Here is a 24,587-nt window from a genome sequence, read left to right as displayed (position 1 = left end):
AATGCCCTGTCCATCCCAGTATTTTACAAAATTAGTAATGCAAGAAAAATATTGTATATTAACATCTTCTAGTGCATCTCCCTGCGTATTCAGTTTATTGCCATTTATTTTAATTTGTAAGCTGCTTGGGGAAACAGACTATCTGGGTCTTTTACAGCATGTTATCTATTTAGATTTTTATATCAAGTTAATCACCATGGTGCCTTAACATACTGTCTGTGCTTGAATAATAATGCTGTGCATCTGTTCTTTTTGCTGCCATTAACCATATACAAAACCCTTTAGCATATTCACGAAAAGTTAACATAAGGACAACGAAAGGTTACCCATTTGTAGGTTAAATTATAAACACTGATCACACCAAGCTGATCCTTACTTTTTCATGAAGAAAAAAAGGTAAAATGCTCCACTATCTTATATGACTGAATTAGCACTATTGGCTATTTCAGTGTCTAACAAACAGATATTTGTGGGAAGCCTACGTATACAGACTATCTTAAAAGATAAGTTTTGTTAGCATTGTCTTCTTGAATCCATCTCTGATAACAAGACAGTGGAATCAGACTTTGCCTACATGGAATTTTTATAACAACTGTAGCTACACTACAGCAAGACATGGCACACCAGTGTAAACTATGCCTTGCACCAGTGCAGCACATACACATCAGGCATTTGCATCACCGCAGCTACACATTTACCCTAATTGTGAGCGCCACTGTAAAAAGAGCGAGTACGTTCATAAAATGTCACAATAACCTCGAACAAGTGTTAATGGGAAAAAGGTGCAAAAACAAGATGCGCAGACTGAATTAGTTTAAACAAAAAGGCGTACTGATATCACTCAAGGACTGTGTTAAGATCATGCTTGGCTAGCAAGAAAAGTGTGGAAATGAAAAATCAGTGAAACAAAATCGGAGTGTCGGAAACTAGACCTAACTGATGGGCAGAATAATGAGAGGATGTAGTATTCTGCCCAACACTCCCTCTTGGAGGGATAGAAGTTGCATTTTCTATCTTTGTTGTGTGTGTGTGTGTGTGTGCGCGCGCGCCTTGTCTTGTCGGAAACAGGATCGGACTTTAAAAGCAGCAATAACAGCTCCAGCCCATTCCAGCTAATTTCTCCCGCTCTCCAAAAGGACTGTTATCACCATCTTTAATAACATCTATAAAAACCTGTCAAACAAGTTATTTTTCCTTTTAAAAACTCTCTCCAGCTAAAGGGTCTTTGCTTTCTCCATCATCTCTGTCTCATCCCTGTATAGTCCTTTGTTCTATAACATGCATATGTCATAATCAAAGTCCTTCTGGCTCAGGGCAAATTTCAAAATACATATGGTAGCTAGGATGCACAGGTGAACACACTCAGAACTCTCAAGAAGATTGTATCTGGGCCATAAGTTGGGGCATCAATTCTGCTTTTTCAAATCACCAACCACAAGGCTCAGATTGTGAAAGATTTTTGAACTTCCAGAAACGTGAGTTAGAATTATGTTAAGTGGGACACTCAGAGTGCAAACAGCATGCCAAAAACCAGAAACACCAACAGTGAAGTTTACATTAGAGATGTTCTCATATTTTTCATTTTATATTTTTCTTATCTTAGCAAATAAAGACCGCCTTTGTCACACTTTCTCTGCACTCTTGGAGATGGCATTTTCTGTAATTTGAACATAGCCATGAATCAATATTAATATATTTTTACCTGTATAAATGCTTAATTTTTCTTTTCTTTTTTTGCATCCAATAATGGACTTATGAGTGGAGTATATCCAGGGCAAGGTGCTTTGCAATCATTCCTTTAAAGTGTCCACTTTGTGCTACATTTAAGGCAACATTCTTTGCATAACAGAAGACTGCAACTTTAGCAAGCTCACATCTTTGCCTTTTTAGTTGTTTATAGATGAGTGACTGCCATTTTGCGAATATCAAAGAAGAACAGACATTGCTCCTGAATGACAGTGACACTGAGAGCTGTTATAAGACCTGGAACAGTTTATAGTTCTGGGTATGCTTCAAAGACAATGATGCGATCAAAAAATTCTCATTTGTATGATGAAGCTCAGTGTTCTGCTTCTCAGTAATGAAATCCCTGCTCAATGGCACGTTTGGTCCTGATGAATCCAAAGAAACTGATTTCCTGCAATTTGAGATGAGCACAAACCCTGTTTCTCTAGTTACCCTGGGTGAGGGTCAGCAGCAGCAGGGAAGAACCCAGAATTTCTGGATCTAAAACCATGAGTCTCTGTTGCCTGAGCTGAGGCACTCAGGTCAGTTAACTCAAAGCCAGTAGCAGATTCAAACCACTATGTGGGTCCAAGCTTGGGTTACATTAGCATTTACATTGGAAGAATCCTATTTACGCTATCTTCAGTTCATTTGATTACTTGTTTTCAACTCTGGGCATGTTAACCCTGATACATTTATAAGTTGATACTGGTAATCACTAACCACTAATTACTCATTTGCACTACTGAACAACAATTTTCACATTTACCACAGTCCGATTCCCTATTCTCATTCTAACACTGAAGACTACGAAATAAGATGAGCTAACCAGCTTTGTCGAGAAACAGTTTATCAGATGTCCTGCCCGTTTTCCAAAAGTTTCTAGATTCTAGAAAGCCAGTAACACCCAACAGTTAGCCATCAGCTCCCTTCTCTCCAACTTTCAATGACAGTTGATTCCACCACCATGCCCCCTTTCTCCATTCAGCAATGACTCCAATCATTCCCTTTCTCCTCTAAGATTCTAAACAGGTTTATAACTTTTATAACCTTCCTAAGTAATAGGCATAACAAGAACCTCGATGTTCTTATCTCTTCTTTTAAATTTTCAGAGTAGCTACAGCTTTCATTTATAGATTAAAATTAGGGACTAGTGTTTTTAGTGTAAGTAATTTTTTCAAACACTTCAGTGACACAAATTGAAAACATAAAAAAACCCAAAAAAGCAGATAACACCGTCTTTCAGAAAGCTCTCTCTCTCTCTCTCTCTCAAATAAATAAAGCCCAAGAAAAAATTCTAGAAGTTAGAGGTATTTGAGGGGGTGAGTATTTAAGTGGCAAAGGAGAAAATGTGTTGATTTTTAATTCTGGAAATCCTGGTTCAAATTCAACTTACAGTAGAAAACAAGTAAAAATAGATATCAGAAGAACTATTGCTTAGCCTAATTTGGAAAAGTCAGTCTCTGCTCAGGACAAAAAGGGCTGCATTGTAAATCTTATGAAGTGCCCATGTGTTTGGTACCTCTAGCTCTCATTACTGTCTTTCAGAATATTGTAAAATATTGTAAAATATCGGGGAAATGAATAGCTGGACTACTCCCCATAACATTATCTTGCCTGTGTCAAAATTCCCATTACAGCATATCAGTAAAATACTGCAATAGTTCGACTCATGCTGGCACCATAGGCTAAATTTTATTACCATAATCTCTGTCACACACTCCCTCTTCTTTTAATATAATCTTTTCAGTGATGTGATGAGTGCAACTTGAAGGGCCAAGCCTGGGCCCTACTTTTCAAACAGTCTAGGATAATGATCATTTCTCCATAGGAAACATTCACAGAATTATACAAGTATCTTTTCCTCCAATTGGAATTTCAGGTATACAGTAAGCCAAAATGTTTATATGCTGCTTTATAACATGACTATCTTATATTGTCTTTTAAAATAAGCCAGTAAAATACAACAAACAGCCATAAAAATAGGTTAACCTAGACACGGGTTAAATTAAATAGACTTGTTAAATATAGTACAGTATTAAAAATACTGAGATTAAGTTCCCCTAGGGACCAAACAGGGAATTTCCTGAGGGAAGGCATAATATGATAAAAGTAATTTATGAACAGCAAATCTAAACTGAAATCTGGCACCTCTACACTGAATAAATCACTTAAACAACAATTCTTTTGATAGAGCTATGAAGCAGACGACTCACCGCAGTGAAGACACCACGGTAAGTAGATCTAAGTTATTCACGTAGCTGAAGTTGCATAACTTAGATCGATCCCTCCCCCTGTGTAGACCAGGCCCAAGAATAGTTACTTTTAAATCTGTTATAGAATGTCCAGGGAGATGGAAATGTTCACCTACTGGCTTTTGTATGTTACCATTCCTCATGTCCGATTTGTGTCCATTTATTCTTTTACGTAGGGACTGTCCGGTTTGGCCAATGTACATGGCAGAGGGGCATTGCTGGCACATGATGTTACATTAAAAAAACCTGCATAAAGGGAGGCTTGATTTTTACCTCTTCGTCAGAGAAGCCATGTGCCAAAGAATGAATAAATCCACACAGTCACTCCTTCCTTTTGCAGTGAAGGATCTCTTTGAATAAAAGTGTATAGATCCTTGTGGCGATAGAATGGTATAATGTATACCTCACACACACAGAATTTGGTATTATAGACAAACTAATTTTGGTTAATTTGAAAGCAACTGCCTAGCATTTACATAGCACTCCATCTTCAAAGCACTTTGTAACAATCAATAAACCTCAGAACACTGTGAAGGATTTCTCCATTTTACAGATGAAGGCTGAGGCACAGAGAGGTTAAATAATTTCCCCAAGGTCATCTTGCGACTGAACCAGGATTACAACTCCTAAGCTTCTGGCTCCCAGTTCCGTACTCCAGTAAATCTGGGCATCCCATTAGATCCTGAACTGCTCTGGATGTTAAAGTAACACAGAAGCAGAGTACTTTGTACAAAATAAGTTACATCATGCTACGGAATTAATTAAAAACAATGTAACTTTATGTGGAAGCAGTGTAGAAGGAGCTCACATTCTGACATGGGTAATGCCTTGATTTTGACTATCACAATTAACGTTTGATCAGTAATTCAAATTTGCTACTTAATTTTTACTTCAATTTTCCGAATGGATATTTAAACAGAATCTTAAAAAACAACAGCTTGTTAGTCATTTGCATTATACATGTTGCATGTGACCTGACAGATTAAAACAAGGCTCGTATATAGATTTGCTTTCCCAGCTTCAGAAAAAACAGGAAAGAAAAACAGAATGTAAACACACTGTTGATCCTATTCCACACACTCCACTGTAGGGCAGCTTTCTAAGAGAGCCTCCCTGATGACGCAGCTGTGCATAAAAAAAGGTCTACTGGAAAACATGATGCTACTGCTATTTCAGCATACCCCGCTTTACAACACGAGGCAGAAGGCTCATTTTTAATTATTTGCATGTTTTATCCAATTTCATAACCACAAGATGTGTGTCACTGATTCAGATTAAACCAGCAACTGAGCACACACAAAAAAGTAATACTTTATCTTGGTCACAAACAGCAGGGAGAAATGTTTAATTTTACATTTAGCCTTTTCTGTAGAGTACTCAAGACTCTAAGATTCCAAGAAATGAATCAGTAAATCTGTGCTTCCAAGATCAGCATGTGTCGCTTACACGTAGATTTTTAAATGCAAGCAGATAACAAATGATTTAGCTGATGAACACAAAGCAGTCAGAGTATTTTCCCTCCTGGAAACAGGAAACCCTCCCTCTCAATGCCCAAACAGAGAAATCCTTGCACCTTTATACCTTCATCTGCAAGATGTGAATTGCAAAGACAAAGGCATGTATTACATGAAAGGAGAACCAGCACCCTAGAAGTAGAGCATAAAAAGGCCTTTGAATTAAGATGCAAAGAGAAAGCAGCAGTACATTTAGTGTTGAAAATTACCTACACCTTTTCTGTCATCTATCATGACAGCAGCTTGACGGATGTCTAAGTCAGAGGTTCCCAAGCTTTTTACTAAGTCGACTCACCAACTGCATTTGTCTTTTGTGGAGACACACACAATAACTAGTATTTTTAAATGTTTTTGATTCAAACACAAACACAAAATTATGTGCTTTTCACACTGCTAGCACCTTTCCCCAGCCTCCTATTCCCTTCTGTCCATCTACCTCAGCCTAGCCCCCAAACCCCCCTCACTCTTGCTCTCCTAGCCCTGCCCCCCATCCCCACAGCCTCAGCCAGCCCCCCACTCTGGGTCTTGCAACCTGGTGCACGGGGTCACAATGCCACTCACTCAAATTTGTCCTGGCCACCCCTCCACCATGACAAGACAAACCTGCATGGCGCTGTGACCTGGTGCACCAGCTTGCAATGGGAGCCTTCACAAACAGGAGACCTGGCTCAAACCACCCCTTTTCCCCTACACTGTGGGTGGCCCTATCGGGGGAGTGCTTTCAGGACATGTGGAGGTGATGGTATGGGGAAGGACATAGTGACAAACCACCACAAATTCTTCTCAGAATCAACCACTTGGGAAATGCTGGTCCAAGTCCTAGACGGCCTTCGTGAACTAATAATCGTTTTAGAAAATTATTTTCAAGAACTTTGAGTCAGCATTGCCTGTAAGTAAAGATGGCTTCATACCTTTGTCAAAATAGACCTAAAACTGGGTTTACATAAGAACATAAGAAGGGCCATACTAGGTCAGACCAAAGGTCCATCTAGCCCAGTATCCTGTCTGTCGACAGCGGCCAATCCCAGGTGCCCCAGAGGGAATGAACAGAACAGGTAATCATCAAGTGATCCATCCCCTGTCGCCCATTCCCAACTTCTGGCAAACAAAGGCTAGGGACACCATCTCTGCCCATCCTGGCTAACAACTCCATGAACTTCTCTAGTTCTTTTTTGAACCCTGTTAGTGTCTTGGCCTTCACAACATCCTCTGGCAAGGAGTTCCACAGGCTGACTGTGCGTTGTGTGATGAAATATTTCCTTTTGTTTGTTTTAAACCTACTGCCTATTAATTTCATTTGGTGACCCCTAGTTCTTGTGTTATGAGAAGGAGTAAATAACACTTCCTTATTTACCTTCTCCACACCTGTCATGATTTTATCCCTGTCTATCATATCCCCCCTTAGTTGTCTCTTTTCCAACCTGAAAAGTCCCAGTCTTATTAATCACTCCTCATACGGAAGCCGTTCCATATCCCTAATAATTTCTGTCACCCTTTTCTGAACGTTTTTCAATTCCAATATATCTTTTTTGAGATGGGGCAACCACATCTACACACAGTATTCAAGATGTGGGCATACCATGGATTTATATAGAGGCAATATGATATTTTCTGTCTTATTATCTATCCCTTTCGTAATTATTCCCAACGTTGGTTTTTTTTCGGCTGCCCCTGCACATTGAGTGGATGTGTTCAGAGAACTACCCACAATGACTCCAAGATCTCTTTCTTGAGTGGTAACAGCTAATTTAGACCCCATCATTTTATATGTATAGTTGGGATTATGTTTTCCAATGTGCATTACTTGAAATTCATAATTGAATTTCATCTGCCATTTTGTTGCCCAGTCACCCAGCTTTGAGAGATCCTTTTGTAGCTCTTCGCAGTCTGCCTGGGACTTAACTATCTTGAGTAAAAAGCGACAGAGTCCTGTGGCACCTTATAGACCAGGGGTAGGCAACCTATGGCACAGGTGCCGAAGGCGGCACATGAGCTGATTTTCAGTGGCACTCGCACTGCTTGGGTCCTGGCCACCGGTCCGGGGGGCTCTGCATTTTATTTAATTTTAAATGAAGCTTCTTAAACATTTAAAAAACCTTATTTACTTTACATACAACAACAGTTTAGTTATATATTATAGACTAATAGAAGGAGACCTTCTAAAAATGTTAAAATGTATTACTGGCATGCAAAACCTTAAATTAGAATGAATAAGTGAAGATTCGGCACACCACTTCTGAAAGGTTGACGACCCCTGCACTATATCATCATCATGGTAAATCCCAAAATGACAGTCGTCTTGAAGACTGAGCACCACCTAGATCAATCCCTAGCTAGGTCCTTAAGTCTGTCCTTAAGAGTGAATAAATGAAGGCTCAGCACAGCAGGGGGAGGAATAGCTCAGTGGTTTGAGCATTGGCCTGCTAAACCCAGGGTTGTAAGTTCAATCCTTGAGGGGGCCATTTGGGGAACTGGGGAAAAATCTGGGGATTGGTCCTGCTTTGAGCAGGGGGTTGGACTAGATGACCTCCTGAGGTCCCTTCCAACCCTAATATTCTATGATTCTGAAAGTCTATAACAGGGCTCGGCAACCTAACAGACGTACTGGAGCATGAGCTTTCGTGTGTGAATACCCACTTCGTGAGACGCATGTAGACATCATGACTACATGCATCTGATGAAGTGGGTATTCACACACAAAAGCTTATGCTCCAATATGTCTGTTAGTCTATAACGTGCCACAGGACTCTGTGTCACTTTTTACAGATCCAGACTAACATGGCTACCCTGCTGATATCTTGAGTAGTTTTGCATCACCTGCAAATTTTGCCACCTCACTGTTTACCCAGATCATTTATGAATATGTTCTTTTGCGTTTTTCTGCGGGGGTGGGGACAAAAATATGTGGGCCATATGAATTCTGTGCTCCTGCACAGGCGCAGAATTCTGTCAGGAGCATAGAAGGTTCCTAATATGATTAACCACATACCCTGCAATATCTACAGGAAACATTTTGTATAGATTCTAGTCCTCTTAAATTAAAATCACTTTTCTGTTACATGCATTATCCACAGAAAAACTGGAAAGAAAAGTTCAAGTTACCACAGAAATGGAAGCATACAGAGATCTCAAAACAGTTATTATGAGAGACTGTTTCAAGGGGAATATTTTTTTTTCCTATATCCAGCCTTAAAATGGGGATCTAATAACTAAAGTCCTAGATGGCTTGGGATCTTCTTGAGGCCTCTCTCGCCATGTAATATTCCCATAATTGTAATCAGCAGATACACTTGTGCTTTCATCGGTTTTCTCTGCTTTTGCGAAAGGCTGGTTGAAGTTTCTGTAGGGGCACAGTGTACGTTTCAGGGTGGATAAAATAAATCAGTTTAAAATTAAACTTGAAATTATGACTACCTATGTTCAAGACTAAAATTACTATTAGCTATTCAAATTATTTAAATAAAAAATGCTGCATCAATGAGTCCTCAAATTTTAATGAGTTAAACAGAGCTGCTTTTTTAATTACATACATAAACGGGGGGAACATCTAATTTTGAGGTCTAGTCAAATGTTTATGAATGTCACAATGTAATGCATTATGTATATTATTTTCATGCTTTATAATGAAGCAAATTTTCCACATGTAAATATTTTCAATTTGTTATGCAGAAAAGCTTTTCCCTTCATCACTTTTGGTTTCAGTTAGCAGCAGGTGCAGAGAGAATATTTGTTTTCATTTGGATAAACTCATTCAAAATTAAGAAACTGGGAGCTGAAAGAGCAGGAAAGCTTGTTTTCCTTTTATAATCTATGAATGGAAACCAGATGGGAGAGGATGAGATCTAATAATTCTAAATCTGAAGACCATGAGGCTGAATTTTCAAAGGTATTTATAGGCACCTGAAGGCCCAGTGTGACCAGAAACAGTCCATCAATTCACCAACTACAATTAATACTAGCTTTGTCTAATAAATCAGTTTTAAATTAAACATATTTCTTGATAAACTTGTTTTTCCCCTCTTATGTACCAAGTACATTTAAGGTAGTTTTATTTAATAAACAATTTTTAAATGCTATTTTGTACATTTTTATTGAATCTAACTACCATCATAATGCAGCTCAAAACAAATCCTGAGGGGGAAAAAAATAGAATTTTTAAACACAACTTTACCACATTTTACATATGTTACATAAAAAAGTAAAATTTAAGAATCTGCATAAATGGATGTTAAGATATATAATTGCTTAATAAATGCGTATAGTTAGAGTCTATCCTCCTGGTTGGTTAAAAGGAGTAAAAAATTTTGTATAAAGCCTGCTATAATTGGTTGCAAATTAATACAGTTTAATGCTTATTAGCAACCAACCAATGTGAATAAATCTTTCTTTAGGACAAGAATTAAAAAATCAGTAATTTAAATCCTTCCACGTTAGTACTTTTTGTCCTTCTGGTAATTGATTCGTATTGTGTGGGGAAGGGTAGATCCTAGTTGGGTCAGGTATTATAAATAGTAGCTTTTATATTATGCATTTTATATTAAGGATCAGCACCTACGGCTTTAGACTAGACCAGGGGTAGGCAACCTATGGCACGTGTGCCAAAGGCGGCACGCAAGCTGATTTTCAGTGGCATTCACACTGCCCGGGTCCTGGCCACCAGTCCAGGGGGCTCTGCATTTTAATTTTAAATAAAGCTTCTTTAACGTTTTAAAAACCTTATTTACTTTACATACAACAATAGTTTAGTTATATATTATAGACTTATAGAAAGAGACCTTCTAAAAATGTTAAAATGTATGACTGGCATGCGAAACCTTAAATTAGAGTGAATAAACAAAGACTCGGCACCCCACTTCTGAAAGGCTGTCGACCCCTAGACTAGACCTTTTTCGGTATGATCAGAAATATAAGCATCACTAGCTGTTATCACGGAATCATTAAATATAACTTCAAGGTGAAATCTAAGGTATCTACACAATATGAATCAACTAACTGAAGTTACATTTGCTAATTTCTAAAAGTAAATTCTTTTCATTATTTATTAAGCAGCAATTACGCATGAAAATTTTTAAAGAAACCTCTGTATTCCAAAGAGAGGAAAAGGGCTTCTTTCCATTAATGTAATGAATAATGACTCATATTTCTTACATGAAAGCACCCACACAATGCCATCACTATTTTCATCTGCCCTCCCACACACTTAGTCCCTGCACTCATATCAGCATTTTTAAAGAACTTATTGTCACTTGTAGTTATGTCAGTTCTGCGATGAAGACCAGCAAAAAATGACAAGCACGTCAGACTTTTGTAACAGAGAAGCCATTAGTAACAATCTGCATTTCTAACATAAATCTCTTACAGATTATAGTTTGCCTGTAAACACTCACCAGGAGTCACCATACCAGTAGCAGTTCTATTAAAATTGCAAATAGTGAAACATGAGAACTCATTAAATATCAGAAGCAGCCAAACCTCCATTTCCAGTTAATCTTTTCAGTCCCACAATCCAGTACGTTAAAAGTATGGAAAGTACATCACTTATACTGAATTAATTACCCAATTTTCCTTCATGAATGACTTAAGGTTAAAAGATGTTGGCAGAGAAGAGAAGAGGCAGGTGGCACCCAGAGAGGAGGAAAACACTTTATACTATGGCTAGATCTGCATCTCAGATGATAGAGTGCAGGCTTTGGCTACTGTCATTATTGGGGTGTCCAGAAGGAGCATGGATTAATTCAACAGGACCCCAAAATGTTGTATTATATTGCCCACGAGAGATTAGACCTGAGTGAAGTTATAAAGTATATCAGGAGACTAATATAGTTCACAAGCTCTTCATCCACCTAAAGAAGAGTTTTGCCTACTCTGCTAACAGAGCTACTGGTAGTTTGATTCATTTTTCAGAACATACAAAGGCAAAAGACAAAAGTTGTACTTCAGTTACCTTGACATTTAAAAACAACACTGGTGAATATGTTTTTTTTTTACAAGGGTTCCATAGTTACTTGCGGCTAACTCTTTGTAGTGTGTACCGATGAAGCATAAACTATGATTACCAGTCAAACAATAAACTTGTGTGGGTCTAAGTCTTACAGACTGAAAGTTAAATGATTCATCAAATGTCTTGTTGGAATGGAAGGTCATCATCTTATCATGACTATAGTACTCTTAAAGCAACGCAAATGCATCCAGATTTATATATTTTATCTTGGCCTTAAGAATACAAAGATTTTCTCTTTTCACCTACATCAAACTATCACTATCAAACAAAATTGTGTTAAGTTAAAATAAATCCAAAAACAGTTTTTCAGCTAGTTTTTCAATTTGACCAGAGATAATTAGCTCATATAATCAAGGCTACCAATATGCTCAGCAACAAGCTGGACCTAAATTCTGTATTAAGGCCCTTAATACATTTCTGCAGCACTCCATTCAAACTAGAATTTCTGAAGCAGATTCAGGTATATTCCAAAATGGAATTTTTTGCTTGATTAAATACAAAAATGAATTAAGCATGAATAGACATTCAGTGAGTACAGCTCTGCTTGTGTAGACTGATATTAAATTCAGTTTATTTCACACTGCTGCCAAGTTTTCAATATGCCATATTTGTGTATTAACATGACCATATTGTAGAAGTTGTTTGGGGAAGGGGGAAACTGAAATGTTGGCATCCAGGACACAGCTGAGACGTTCAGCAATGGAAAGAAGGTACAACCCTTTTAGCTTTCCTTGTGATATGGTCTTAAGTGGCTGTTCTTGGATGGGGGAGGGGATGGGGAAGGTGGACAAGCTAAGTTTCCCACCACAGAAACCCTTGACATCAGTGGATCCGATGACAATGGATAAGCAAATTATCTGGATATTACTGCTCAGGGGATCAGCAATGAACATAGTGAACTTTATTATTGTATTGATTTAGTTTGGTTTATAGCAGCAGTTCTCAAACAGGGGCCTGGAGCCCCCTGGGGAGCCGCGAGCAGGTTTCAGCGGGTCCACCAAGCAGGGCCAGTGTTAGACTCACTGGAGCCCAGGGCAGGACACCAACGCCTCGCTGTGCAGAGCTGAAGCCTGGGGCCCTGGGTTCTCCCACCTGGGGTTGAAGTTGAAGCCTGAGCAACTTAAGCTTTGCGGGGCCCGCTGTGGTGTGGGGCCCCAGGCATTTGCCCTGCTTTCTACCCCTTAATGCCAGCCCTGGCTTTTATATGCAGAAAACCAGTTGTGGTGGCACAGGTGGGCTATGGAGTTTTTATAGCATATTGGGAGGGCCTCAGAAAGAGAAAGATTGAGAACCCCTGGTTTATAGTAAATATTTTAACATTATCTTAAATGCTCTGGGTGTCCTAAGCTTCTAATTGCCAGAAACTGGGAGTGGATGACACAGGATGGATCAATCAATAATTGCCCTTTTCTGTTCATTGGCCATTGTTCGAGGACAGGCTAGATAGACCATTGGTCTAACCCAGTACAGCCATTCTTAAGTTCTTAGCTATCACCCACCTAGCACAGTCTCCATTATCCTGTCTAGTTCAGTGCATCTCTGTCCCCTGCTAGTGACTGCTCCACATAAAATAAGAACCTACTAAAGCTTCTAGCTGGAGGAGTCACTCTTTTAATTCAAGCTGTAGAGGCTTGTGTTTTCAGCTTTGACAGACCCAAGTTTGAATCCTGCTGTCAACCCAAGTGAAAGGGGTCGGTGTTGGCAATTTTGTTATAGTAAACCTATATGAATTTTTATTAAAATATTGGAAATAATCACAACAAAAGGTCCCCAAATACACTGATTTTTAATGTTTTATCCTTCAAAAAATCCAAGAGCTTCCAAGGGCCTAAGCGGCCTCTGGCCTCTCACTGAAATGGAGCCCCTGATAATCACCCCTTTATTTCCATCATTGCTGCTTCCACCCACTGTGGCCAGGTGGCATTTATACTGTTATGGTAATAGTGCAGATGGCACAGTTACAATAATTTAAATTCTAATGAACACCGTTTGAAATAAATGCTGCAGTGTTTTTAGTTTTATGATGCAGTTTCTTTCTGGGGGGAGCTTTCCAAACAGCAAGAGAGTTGGCTCTCTGCCTTACTCTAACTGGAGCGGATTCTTGGGGCAGAGTTCACCCGTGGAACAGAGCACTGATGTTCTAGCCAAGATTCCTGAGAGAGGATTGCCTGAGGGCTGTTTGATCACCTCTGTTCAAGAAATGTTGTGTTTAAGGCTATTAAAATTAGTTATAGTAAAAATATAGACTGTCACTCGTTTCTCCTTCAACAGAAAACAGACCAACAAGGGCCTGAAATTTTGCCACCTTGCAGCAGCGGGGTGATAATATACAAATCCATAATGTGCAAAAGCTACTTTTAATCAATAAATAATTCCATCAAATATATTCCAAAATTAGTCAATGACATTAATCTTTGCAAAGATCAGTAACTCCTCTGGTTGCAGGTAATGTAACAAACAAAAGTCATGTACCAGTGACAAAGGTTGTATCTAACCTAGGATTCTGTACTAGTATCCAGCATTTAAGTGCTCATTGAAAATATTAACAAAAATATTAAACGACGACGAAGTGGGTATTCACCCACGAAAGCTCATGCTCCCAAACGTCTGTTAGTGTATAAGGTGCCACAAGACTCTTTGCTGCTTTTCCAAATTTTAGAGAGACTTTTTTAGCTGAAAATATTACCTGTGTGACCTACACAAGAATGTAGGACAAGGATATATTTCTAGCAAATTGATATACTCAATAATTATCATCAATTCAGAAAAAACCCACTAACCAGCCCTCCTTACCTTCCATCCAAAGCACAAGTCTATGAGAGAACAAATCTATTACCTACTTAAATTTTCCTGGGAGATTAAATGTCCTGGTAATGCTGAATTTAAAGGGCAGAGAGGAAAATATTTTCGTGCCTCTCTAGCACCTTACATCTATGGATCTCAAAGAATTTCATAAGTTCTCTGCATCCCTGGCATTTAAAGTTTTATTATAGATATGAAGCCAATAGTAGACCAATTACAAGTCATTTGCAGTCTTATTACTTAAACTACAAAAGGCTGCAAATAATCAGCACAAGTACACATAACAAGTGGGGGAGGGAGAATGTATTTAGAAAACCGGAATAAGGTCCTTCTAGCAATATTCAAGTGGGATCATGGTCTTTCAAGTGCTTAAATTTATTGAAGTAAGCTCTCATATAAAATAAACGTACTCAAATTCTTGAGATATAAAATTGTAATTACATCTTTGAGCTCTGATAAGAAAGTGCTTATCAAAACCAATTATAAACTCCCTAAAATCAATCACTACACAAGTCTCCCCCAGTTCCACCACCACCTCCAGCTAGTCTGACTTCCTAAAGGCAATGTTTCTGCCTGGTTTTGAAACCAAAACCTCATGCAAGGCAAACGCAATATCCACTACACTGCAGAAATGCAGTTCAAAGACTCAGATTAAGTCAGTCAGATTTACTGGGAATCAGTAAAGGGTCATAGATTCCAGAACTAACTTCCCATCTTGGTCTGAGAACCCAAAGTTAGCTGACCTTCAGATCACACTTCAAAGCTTCTCTTTTTACCTGGGACCTTTTATATATAGTATTATTATTGTTAATGTCACTGTTAAGACCCTGGAATTTTTTTATACATAAATAAACCAAAATAATTAGAGAACCTCTTGATGGAACTGCAACTTTATTTACAACTGAAGGTGTGTAATAAATTGAGAACCACTGCCTCAGATTAATGTATTTAACACCCTGCAGTACAGAGGACTGCTTTGTTTACACCAAACAAAATCCACTGATGGTATTCATATAACAAGTACAAAATAAACATCTCTTACATAATATACTACAGATTAAGCATAATCTATGACAGAAGTGAAAGTCGGGGGATAGAGAGAGGGGGACATCTATCTATATAGGCTACCTAAATTTTCAATAGAAAAATGTGACAGTGAATCTAATTTACCTTGTAAATTGCACCTAAGAAGGAACTATGTTCAAAGGGATAGCCGTGTTAGTCTGGATCTGTAAAAGCAGCAAAGAGTCCTGTGGCACCTTATAGACTAACAGACGTATTGGAGCATGAGCTTTCGTGCATCCGACGAAGTGGGTATTTACCCACGAAAGCTCATGCTCCAATATGTCTGTTAGTCTATAACAGGGGTCGGCAACCTTTCAGAAGTGCTGTGCCAAGTCTTCATTTATTCACTCTAATTTACGGTTTTATGTGCCAGTAACACATTTTAACAATCTTAGAAGGGCTCTTTCTATAAGTCTATAATATATAACTAAACTATTGTTGTATGTAAAGTAAATAAGGTTTTTAAAATGTTTAAGAAGCTTCATTTAAAATTAAATAAAATGCAAAGCCCCCCAGACCGGTGGCCAGGACCCAAGCAGTGTGAGTGCCACTGAAAATCAGCTCACGTGCCGCCTTCACCCATGCCATAGGTTGCCTACCCCTGGTCTATAAGATGCCACAGGACTCTTTGCTGCTTTTATGTATAAATTACATTCCCTGCACCTGCATAGAGCCCAAATTACATAAAAGGTTTCAGTACAAAACAACTTGCAGGATCAAGGCTCTCTATTAAAAAGCAGACCTTACAGATGCAAATTTACATTGAATGATTGCAAATGCAGACATTTGGATGACCTAAATATACAAGAACCAAAGTTTGCTAGAGGATGCTACAAATGTTAAATTGAGGCCTTAAGTAAAAAGCTGAATGATATATGATCCACTCTCACATAATACAAAGTAAGTAACGACTATCAAAATGCATATGCACAGAGGGATGCTGCTGCAGTTATGCATGGAAACTTGTTGTTATTTCTTGAATTTTTAAGCACTTAACCATGCAACTGTACCATTTGCTCAATATAGTTTCCGGGTTTAATTTCCTAGAGGTTGTTGGTTATATAGAAAAGGTTCCATAATCTAAAAAACTGTTCATGTTGTTCTCTCTCTCTAGATATGAAGAGAAAGGATTTAGGGTGAAATTTCTCTCTCAAAAATAGCTGAAGTGTTTGGGCTGAAACATTTAAAAAAAAATCACCCCAAAAGACTGGGAAACCTGAAAAGAACAGAGCCCCAAACAATAAAATTAGTCTGGCTTTTCCCAAAGTATCTTCAATTTAAATCATTTTAAACTACATTTTTAACAATCTTGAAACTCAGTATTCCCCTCCAGCAGTTCCTTTCTGCAGTCAATATCTTTCATTTGTGAGCATTCAGACTCCAGCATTCTAACCTAAAAACCAGCATCACCACCACGTGTCTCATATACACTAATACTCATTTTTATCTAAATGAGCCTTCCACATCTTGTAGAGTTTTCCAAATGCAGTAGTGGCTAGTCCAATTCATTTTATGTCATCTTCACAATTCCCATTCTTTGATATTAATCCTCCAAGGTACACAAATTTTTCCCACTTGTTCTAATTCATTTCTATCTTCAATCTTTACCTCTTTTTCTTGTCTTCCAGTTGCCATAGTTTTTGTCTTCTCCATGCTGATCTTCAATCCAAGTTTCCTGCTTTCCCGGTCTACCTCGTTTGTTATTCTCTGTAAATACTCCTCCTTTGTCAAAGGGGTAGGGATAGCTCAGTGGTTTGAGCATTGGCCTGCTAAACCCAGGGTTGTGAGTTCAATCCTTGAGGAGGCCACTTAGGGATCTGGGGCAAAAATTGGTCCTGCTAGTGAAGGCAGGGGGCTGGACTCGATGACCTTTCAAGGTCCCTTCTAGCTGTAGGAGATTGGTATATCTCTAATTATTACCATGAGATCAGTATAGTCTGCAACTTTAAGGTTATTCACGGTCTTCCCATGTAACATGACTTCTCGTTCTATCTGTCAGTGCTACAGCCACTGCTGCTTCCAGTACCAAGTTGAGCAGATCTGGCAATAGCATGCATCCTTATCTCACTCCTACGGTTGTCCTGAACCATGCAGTCGGCTTCCTCTCTACTCTCACTGCACTCCTCAACTTGCTGTAGATGTTTTCTATCAGATTGATCAATTACTCAGGAATGACATGCATTCTCAAGACTTAACATTTTGCAGAAAGGGTTATGGCATCAGAATTCTGTTTGAAATTTATAAAGTTGTTGCAACAGGTTCGGTTGTGTTCTAGGTGTCACACTGTCTGGAGTGGCTCATAACTGTGAGTGCCAATCTTAGGTCAGAATGTCAGAAATTAGATTTCACCAAGCCAGTAACAAATTTGAACTCCTGGATCACTGTACCAGTCTTACTGTGGAGTCACAGACAGTTCCCTTGGGCACTCCAGGCTTATCCTGCCACCCAGACAAACTGGACTTAGTGATAATGGTCACATAAACAAAAAAATCCAAAAACAAAACAATCACACCACATCTGGTTATTTGCAATCCCAAAGGATCAGTAACTTACCCCAGATCAGTTGGTACTTTGGAGTTCACACCAAAGAAAACACTGACAGCCAATTCTATAGTAAACTAACTATAGGTTTATTAGCTAAGAAAAAATGAGAGTTATTGAGAGGTTAAAGCAGGTAAAATATAATGAGTTAAACTTTGTAATTCCAAAATGATAGCCGTTGATGTAATACACTGCTAGTTTCCCAAAAATCTTTTCATGGAACCCTGATGTTCTGGGGATCTCCACTTTGCATTTCATATCCTCTCTGTAAGAGTCCAAGCAGTCAGAGATAAGGATTATTCCTTTGAATCAGTATTTATAGTGTCTCCTTAAAAAGGACAATCTGAACAATGTCTTCCTGTGTGGGGCAATGAATTTCCATTGTCAAACACAATGACCCTTGCTTTGAAGTTAGCACTCTTCTTCATTTATATTTCCAAGGCTCCAATCGCATTTGATGGGTAATTTAATTACAGGGATACACACAATGTAAAAGGTAAAGTAATAGCAAACAACAATCCATTAATTTTCATGAAGTTTACACATCAAGTATATTATCTTAACACTAACACACACGTTTGATCTAGGGTTAACTAGTTACAGGAATATACATAATGTAATGCAATAGCAATCAACATAGATAAATGAAGACAATATCTTTAACATTTCTTTTAACTAAACTAATACACAAGTGAATTGGCCTGATTATACTACAATACTTTTTGTTGCTCCTTTGATTGCTATTAGCTTATGAGTGAATTAGCCTACAGCCCAGTCCTGAGCGGGCACCAGGGTAGACAGCATCACACTAGGTATTTCTCCAATACCTGTCTTATCACAAATGGCTGAGCTATTGTACTTCATCTCTAAATCCACCATGCTCTTCTGCAAGCACTGCTTCATTCAGGTCCCTCTTCATTCTCCTCTACAATGTCTCGATGAATGTTTCGTCGACATGCTCAATACGATGATTCTTCTAGTTCTTTCACTTACTCTTAACTCCTTTTTTATAGATTGGTACTCTTATTTTCTCACATTCACTTGGCACTTGGTCTTGCATGTAATTTTTGTTAAATAGCTTGTGCAACACCTTTATCACATGTTCCTTGGCTGCTTGCAACAGCTCTGCAATTATGTTGTCACTTCCTGGTGCTTTCTTCTTTTTCAAAATTTCTGTAGAGATCTTTACTTTGTCTTCTAAGAATTCAAGCATCTTCTCCCCCGCATTTGTACTGGGAAGCTTCTCCAGGAGCTTTTCATTGTACATGTCTTCAAAATACTCTGTCCATCGCTTATTCTTTATTTGTTCATCCTCAATTTGCCCATGCTTATCTTACACCTCTGCTCATGAACTGCTATGTAAGCCAAGAGTGGAGGAAGCTTACCTTATAGAATCATAGGAACAGAAGGTACCTCGAGAGGTCATCTAGTCCAGTCCCCTGCACTCACGGCAGGACCAAGTATTATCTAGACCATCCCTGACAGATGTTTGTCTAACCTGCTCTTAAAAATCTCCAATGATAGAGATTCCACAACCTCCCTACGCAATAACCATCCTTCCAACAGTTAGGAAGTTTTTCCTAATGTTCAACCTAAACCCTCCCTTACTGCAATTTAAGCCCATTGCTTCTTGTCCTATGGCCAGAGGTTAAGAAGAACAATTTTTCTCCCTCCTCCCTGTAACAACCTTTTACATATTTGAAAACTGTTATGTCTCCTCTCAGTCTTCTTTCCCCCAGACTAAACAAACCCAATTTTTTCAATCTTCCCTCACAAGTCATGTTTTCTAGACCTTTAATCATTTTTGTTGCTCTTCTCTGGACTTTCTCCAATTTGTCCACATCTTTCCTGAAATGTGGCACCCAGACCTTGACACAATACTCCAGCTGAGGCCTAATCAGCATGGAGTAGAGCAGAATTACTTCTCATGTCTTGCTTACAACACTCCTGCTAATACATCCCACAATGATGTTTGCTTTTTTTGCAACAGCGTTACACTGACTCATATTTAGCTTGTGGTCCACTAGGACCCTCAGATCCCTTTCCGGAGTACTCCTTCCAAGGCAGTCATTTTCTATTTTGTGTGTGTGCAGCTGATTGTTCCTTCCTAAGTTGAGTTCTTTGCATTTGTCCTTATTGAATTTCATCCTCTTTACTTCAGACCATTCCTCCAGTTTGTTCAGATCATTTTGAATTATAATCCTATCCTCCGAAGCACTTGCAACCCCTCCCAGCTTGGTATCGTCCGCAAACTTTATAAATCTACTCTCTATGCCATTATCTAAATCATTGATGAAGATATTGATCAGAACCAGACCCAGAACTGATCCCTGTGGGACCCCACTCGTTATGCCCTTCCAGCATGACTGTGAAACACTGATAACTATTCTCTGGGAACGGTTTTCCAACCAGTTTTGCACCCATCTTATAGTAGCTCCATCAAGGTTGCACTTCCTTAGTTTGTTTATGAGAAGGTCATGCGAGACAGTATCAAAAGCTTTACTAAAGTCAAGATATACCATGTCTATTGCTTCCCCCCATCCACATCAAAAAAAGCTATCATGAAGAGGTTTTAAAAACATAAGACTAATAAAAACTAGTATAAGACTATAAGACGTACAGCTTTAATCACACATTTGTATGATAGCTCCATGTAACTCTAATATAATAAGGTTCAGTCATTGCTATTACAACTCCTATAAATTTATCAACAATGTACAATGTAAAAGCTGAAGTTGCAACCATATTACCTAACATAATTTTAGCCCAGTTGCATTAGTTAGTAATCTGGTTTTACATTCGCTGCCAGCTCACGCTAACATACAGAGGCCTTCATAAACAAGTACCCTGTTTCTCAATAAAGACTGACTCATTATTGCACTGGTCACCAATGAGACCACTGATACAGGCATTTCATTGCATCTTCAGTGCTGAAGTACGTCCCCTTTCAATGGTCACTTAGCCATTCTGCCCCTTCACTATGGAGCTCACATTCTTTGGACATCTGGAATAGCTCCATTTTCTCATTTACAATTTTTATTTAATTGCTTTTAACCAATTATTAGTTCTCAGGATGGATTACTTTAATATTTACGTTAATGTAAAATGTCTTGAGACCACACCAATAAGGTGCTTTAACAAGTTGTCAATGTCCCTCCAAATTCACCAATGCAATAGTCAAATATGCTAGTGTCAAAATAATTTACATGAATTAAAAAGCTCTGATTATGGCCCACTTCCTTATGTGCAGCAACACCCTTGTCTCCAAATCATCCCCTTAATTGAACCTGAGGAATTGCACTGAAGGCTAATAGGGCTGCCTAGGTGTAAATGAGGACACAATTTGGTCACAAGGGGACTTTACATGTGAAAATACAAAGGTCCTAAAAGATCTTTCCTTCTCATTCACTATCACAGGAAAGGACCATCTCAACTGTCTAACCTCAGACTGAATTTGCACAGGTGAATTTTAAAAAATATCTTTTTATTTAAAAATGGAGAATATTTGAACTGGAAATAATTGATAGATAATGAACATGGAACTCACAATGCCATTTTCACAAAAGTACTTTTAAAAGTAGAATTACATTAACTAATTTCCTGGACAACTATCCAAGTTTAGTTACATGAAAATCAAAGAGAATTTAAGATGATTTGTGCTGTACTCTGGCGGAATAACAGTGGAGTTCCTTTTTTTATGTTTAACCTTCTGATGGTTCAATATCACTCATTTTCAATGTCAACTTAAAAAAAGGCTGGTAAAATCAAATGAGAAAGTTGCAAAATATTTAACCATGTGGAAGAACTATGCCTGGGAACAAATGCATCAATTATGCTTCCTGAACAAATGGACATTTGCAGATCTGACATTTTTAGCTATGGCAATGTAGCTGTAGCCGTGTTGGTCCTAGAATATTAGAGACACAAGATGGGTGAGATAATATCTTTTATTGAATCAATTTTTGTTGGTGAGAGAGAGACAAGCTTTCGAGCTACAGAGAACTCTTCTTCAGGCTCCTCTGTGTGGCTCGAAAGCTTCTCTCTCTCTCACCAACAAAAGATGGCCCAATAAAAGATACTACCTCGCCCACCTGTCTAATTTTTAGCTATCATCAGTCTCCGGAGGCATGGCGCAGGCATCTGCTGCTCTTAAGATAACCATCTCTTCAGGTTAGACCAAGTGACAAAAATGGTCTATTGGAGAAGGCCTAACTTTCTGCGTTCTGGCCAAAGATAAAACTGACAGCAATCTGGAAGATTAGCAAGAAGAAATAGCAGCAGATTCAAATGAAAGAAGCTGAAACATTCCCAGAGTTACTTAGATGAGTCTTTTCTGTGGCTTCTGTGATATAGGTCTTCACAAATGTATCTGGACTGAATGGTTATTAATGTTGAAGTTGCCTTAAAGTCTGAAATTGTCATTAATAGGAAAAAGGTTTTTGCACTAACCTATAATTTGCAATCTATTGATTTATAAAATAAATAAATGGAGAGAGAGAATTACACTTAAATAGAATAACTACTATGTAATGTGCTAAATACAAAAGACAAGTGTTAACAGGCCACAAACTGGAAAGTTATTGCTTTCAATAAGTACACATTTAAAATATTTTCAGAAGTGTATTAAAATAATAAGGGGGACTTTACCTGATACTCTTCTGTTAAATCTGTTAATAACTGGAGCTGCAAAATAAAGAAAAAAAATCAGTTAAAGGTGAAATTACTGTTTGCTAAAATAAGTCATTAAGAATCAAAACTATCACATTGGTAATGCCACTATATTCTTTCTATTTTATATCCCACCCTATTAAAATCTTACATACGCTCTTCATCCACTTCCTTATGTACCAGGAGGAGTTTGGATATTTAGAGCTACGCTAGATTTTCCAAGAATGTAATAGGATAAAAAAATAAAACAGCCCTTTAGTACCTGGTATTTTCTTCCCATTACACTAATCAGGTTACCATCTCAACCTTTTTGATAAACAGATTGAGCTCCTTAAATCTCTCACTGTAAAGCATTTCTTCAGCCTCTCAAGTCATTTTTATGGCTCTTTCTGCACCATCTCCAAAATTTCAACATCCTTTTTAGAATGTGGACATGAGAACTAGATGCAGTATTCTAGTATCAATCTCACCATGTCTGGACACAGAGATAAAATCACTTTCCTACTCCCCTGTTCATCCATCCAAAGACTGAGTTAGCCTTTTTGCCACAGCATCGCACTGGGGACTTATGTTCAGTTGTTTGTCAACTTTGACCGAGAGATCTTTTTCAGTCTCCGCTTTCCAGGATACAGTTCCCCATTTTGTAGGTATGGCATGGATTCTTTAATCCTAGATTATAACCTTGCATTTGGCTATATTCAGACACATTCTGTTTGAACGAGCCCAGATGAACTAGTGATCCAGATTGTTCTGTATAGCTGTCCTGCCCTCATTTGCCACTATGTGTTCTCCACAATTTACCATCAATGGCTTTATATTTACTGCAGATCATTGATGAAATATTGAATAGCATCACATATGGAATCAGTCCCTGCAGAATCCCACTCTAAATACCCCCATTTCATGATTCCTTATTGATAACCACTTTTTGAGAAGTAATAACTTTATTAGCAGGCCAGAGATCTCCTCAGCCAACTTTTAGGAATCAGGTGTAAGTTATCTTTGTCTGCTGTTTTTTCATTTTTTGTTTTATCCCTAGCAGATGCTGTTCAATACCCCCTTCATTACTAACCGACTGGAAAGTAACTCCTCCTCATGTGATATGAATATATCATCCTGCTTCTTTCCAAATACAGAGCAAAAATATTTATTGAAAAACTTCCGTCTTTTCTGCATCTGCACAGATAACTTTCTTTAAATCAAGAGTGGCGTAAGCAAAAGCAGAAAGATAAAGCTGAGTGGTGCTGTTGAAGAGAAATAATGGCACTAAGGCCACTCTTTCTGCCTATGTGGAAGAAAGAATGGCAGTACAGAAAGAATCAAACCAAAACCTCAGAGTCTCCTTCCAAGGAGAGAAAAGTGAAACTATGCAATCAAAACTACAGACAAGCCCAACCAACAGCTAGAACAGCTACATTGGCAGACTACCATAAAGAACAATGTGCAATGCTGACTCAAGAGACAGAGAATCACAGCCCCATATGGAAAAAAAATCTTTCAAGTGGAAGAAAGAACGGACAACAACTAGGGATGAATGAAAAATATTAGAGACTGAGGTGTGGGATGGACCAGAGAAGTGCAGGGGCCTGAGAATTATTATGTATTTTGCTGAAGGGAAAGAAGAAATAAAGCAAGAAGCCTGGGATTTGGATCAGATTTATCTCTGTTTCCACATTTACATAAAAGTGTCTCAAAATATGGAGTCTCTCCAAGAACACTCTACTACATCAAGCATACATGAACCATACATAAGAGTGTTATAGTGGCTATGTGAAATAGAGTTTTCCACTCAATTTTTATTAAAAATTTCATTTGTTTTTAATCTTTCATAAGAACGTTGCCATGGTAATTTGATCACAGAACTTTAGAGGGGAGTGTACCAACACACACAATTTGTATGCCATATATCAAGGTTGATAGAGCAAAGCATAAAAGCACTTTCTGATATTTCCTTGCAGAGATATCCACTATATTAGGAGCACAATTTGTGCCCCACTCATGTAAAGTGCACTGGCT

At 38.3% G+C, this 24,587-nt stretch overlaps 1 protein-coding gene and 1 long non-coding RNA gene across 2 annotated transcripts in view; one reads left to right on the top strand and one right to left on the bottom strand.

Moving 5' to 3' along the window:
* Positions 1-24,587, bottom strand: part of PRKAR2A (protein kinase cAMP-dependent type II regulatory subunit alpha) — a 122,186-nt gene that overhangs the window by 53,313 nt on the left and 44,286 nt on the right. The window contains exon 2 of the mRNA XM_045025865.1: positions 22,551-22,586. Coding sequence (XP_044881800.1) covers positions 22,551-22,586 — 36 coding nt within the window. The remainder of the gene's footprint in view (positions 1-22,550; positions 22,587-24,587) is intronic.
* On the top strand, positions 1,341-24,284 carry LOC123375166. The gene is made up of 4 exons (XR_006581325.1): positions 1,341-1,475; positions 3,920-3,959; positions 21,321-21,365; positions 23,614-24,284. It is a non-coding gene; the product is annotated as an uncharacterized LOC123375166 (long non-coding RNA).

Source organism: Mauremys mutica, chromosome 7, assembly GCF_020497125.1.
Source record: "Mauremys mutica isolate MM-2020 ecotype Southern chromosome 7, ASM2049712v1, whole genome shotgun sequence".
NCBI lineage: Eukaryota > Metazoa > Chordata > Testudines > Geoemydidae > Mauremys > Mauremys mutica.
Note: the sequence above shows the minus strand (reverse complement) of the source record. Positions and strands in the feature narration are given on the sequence as shown.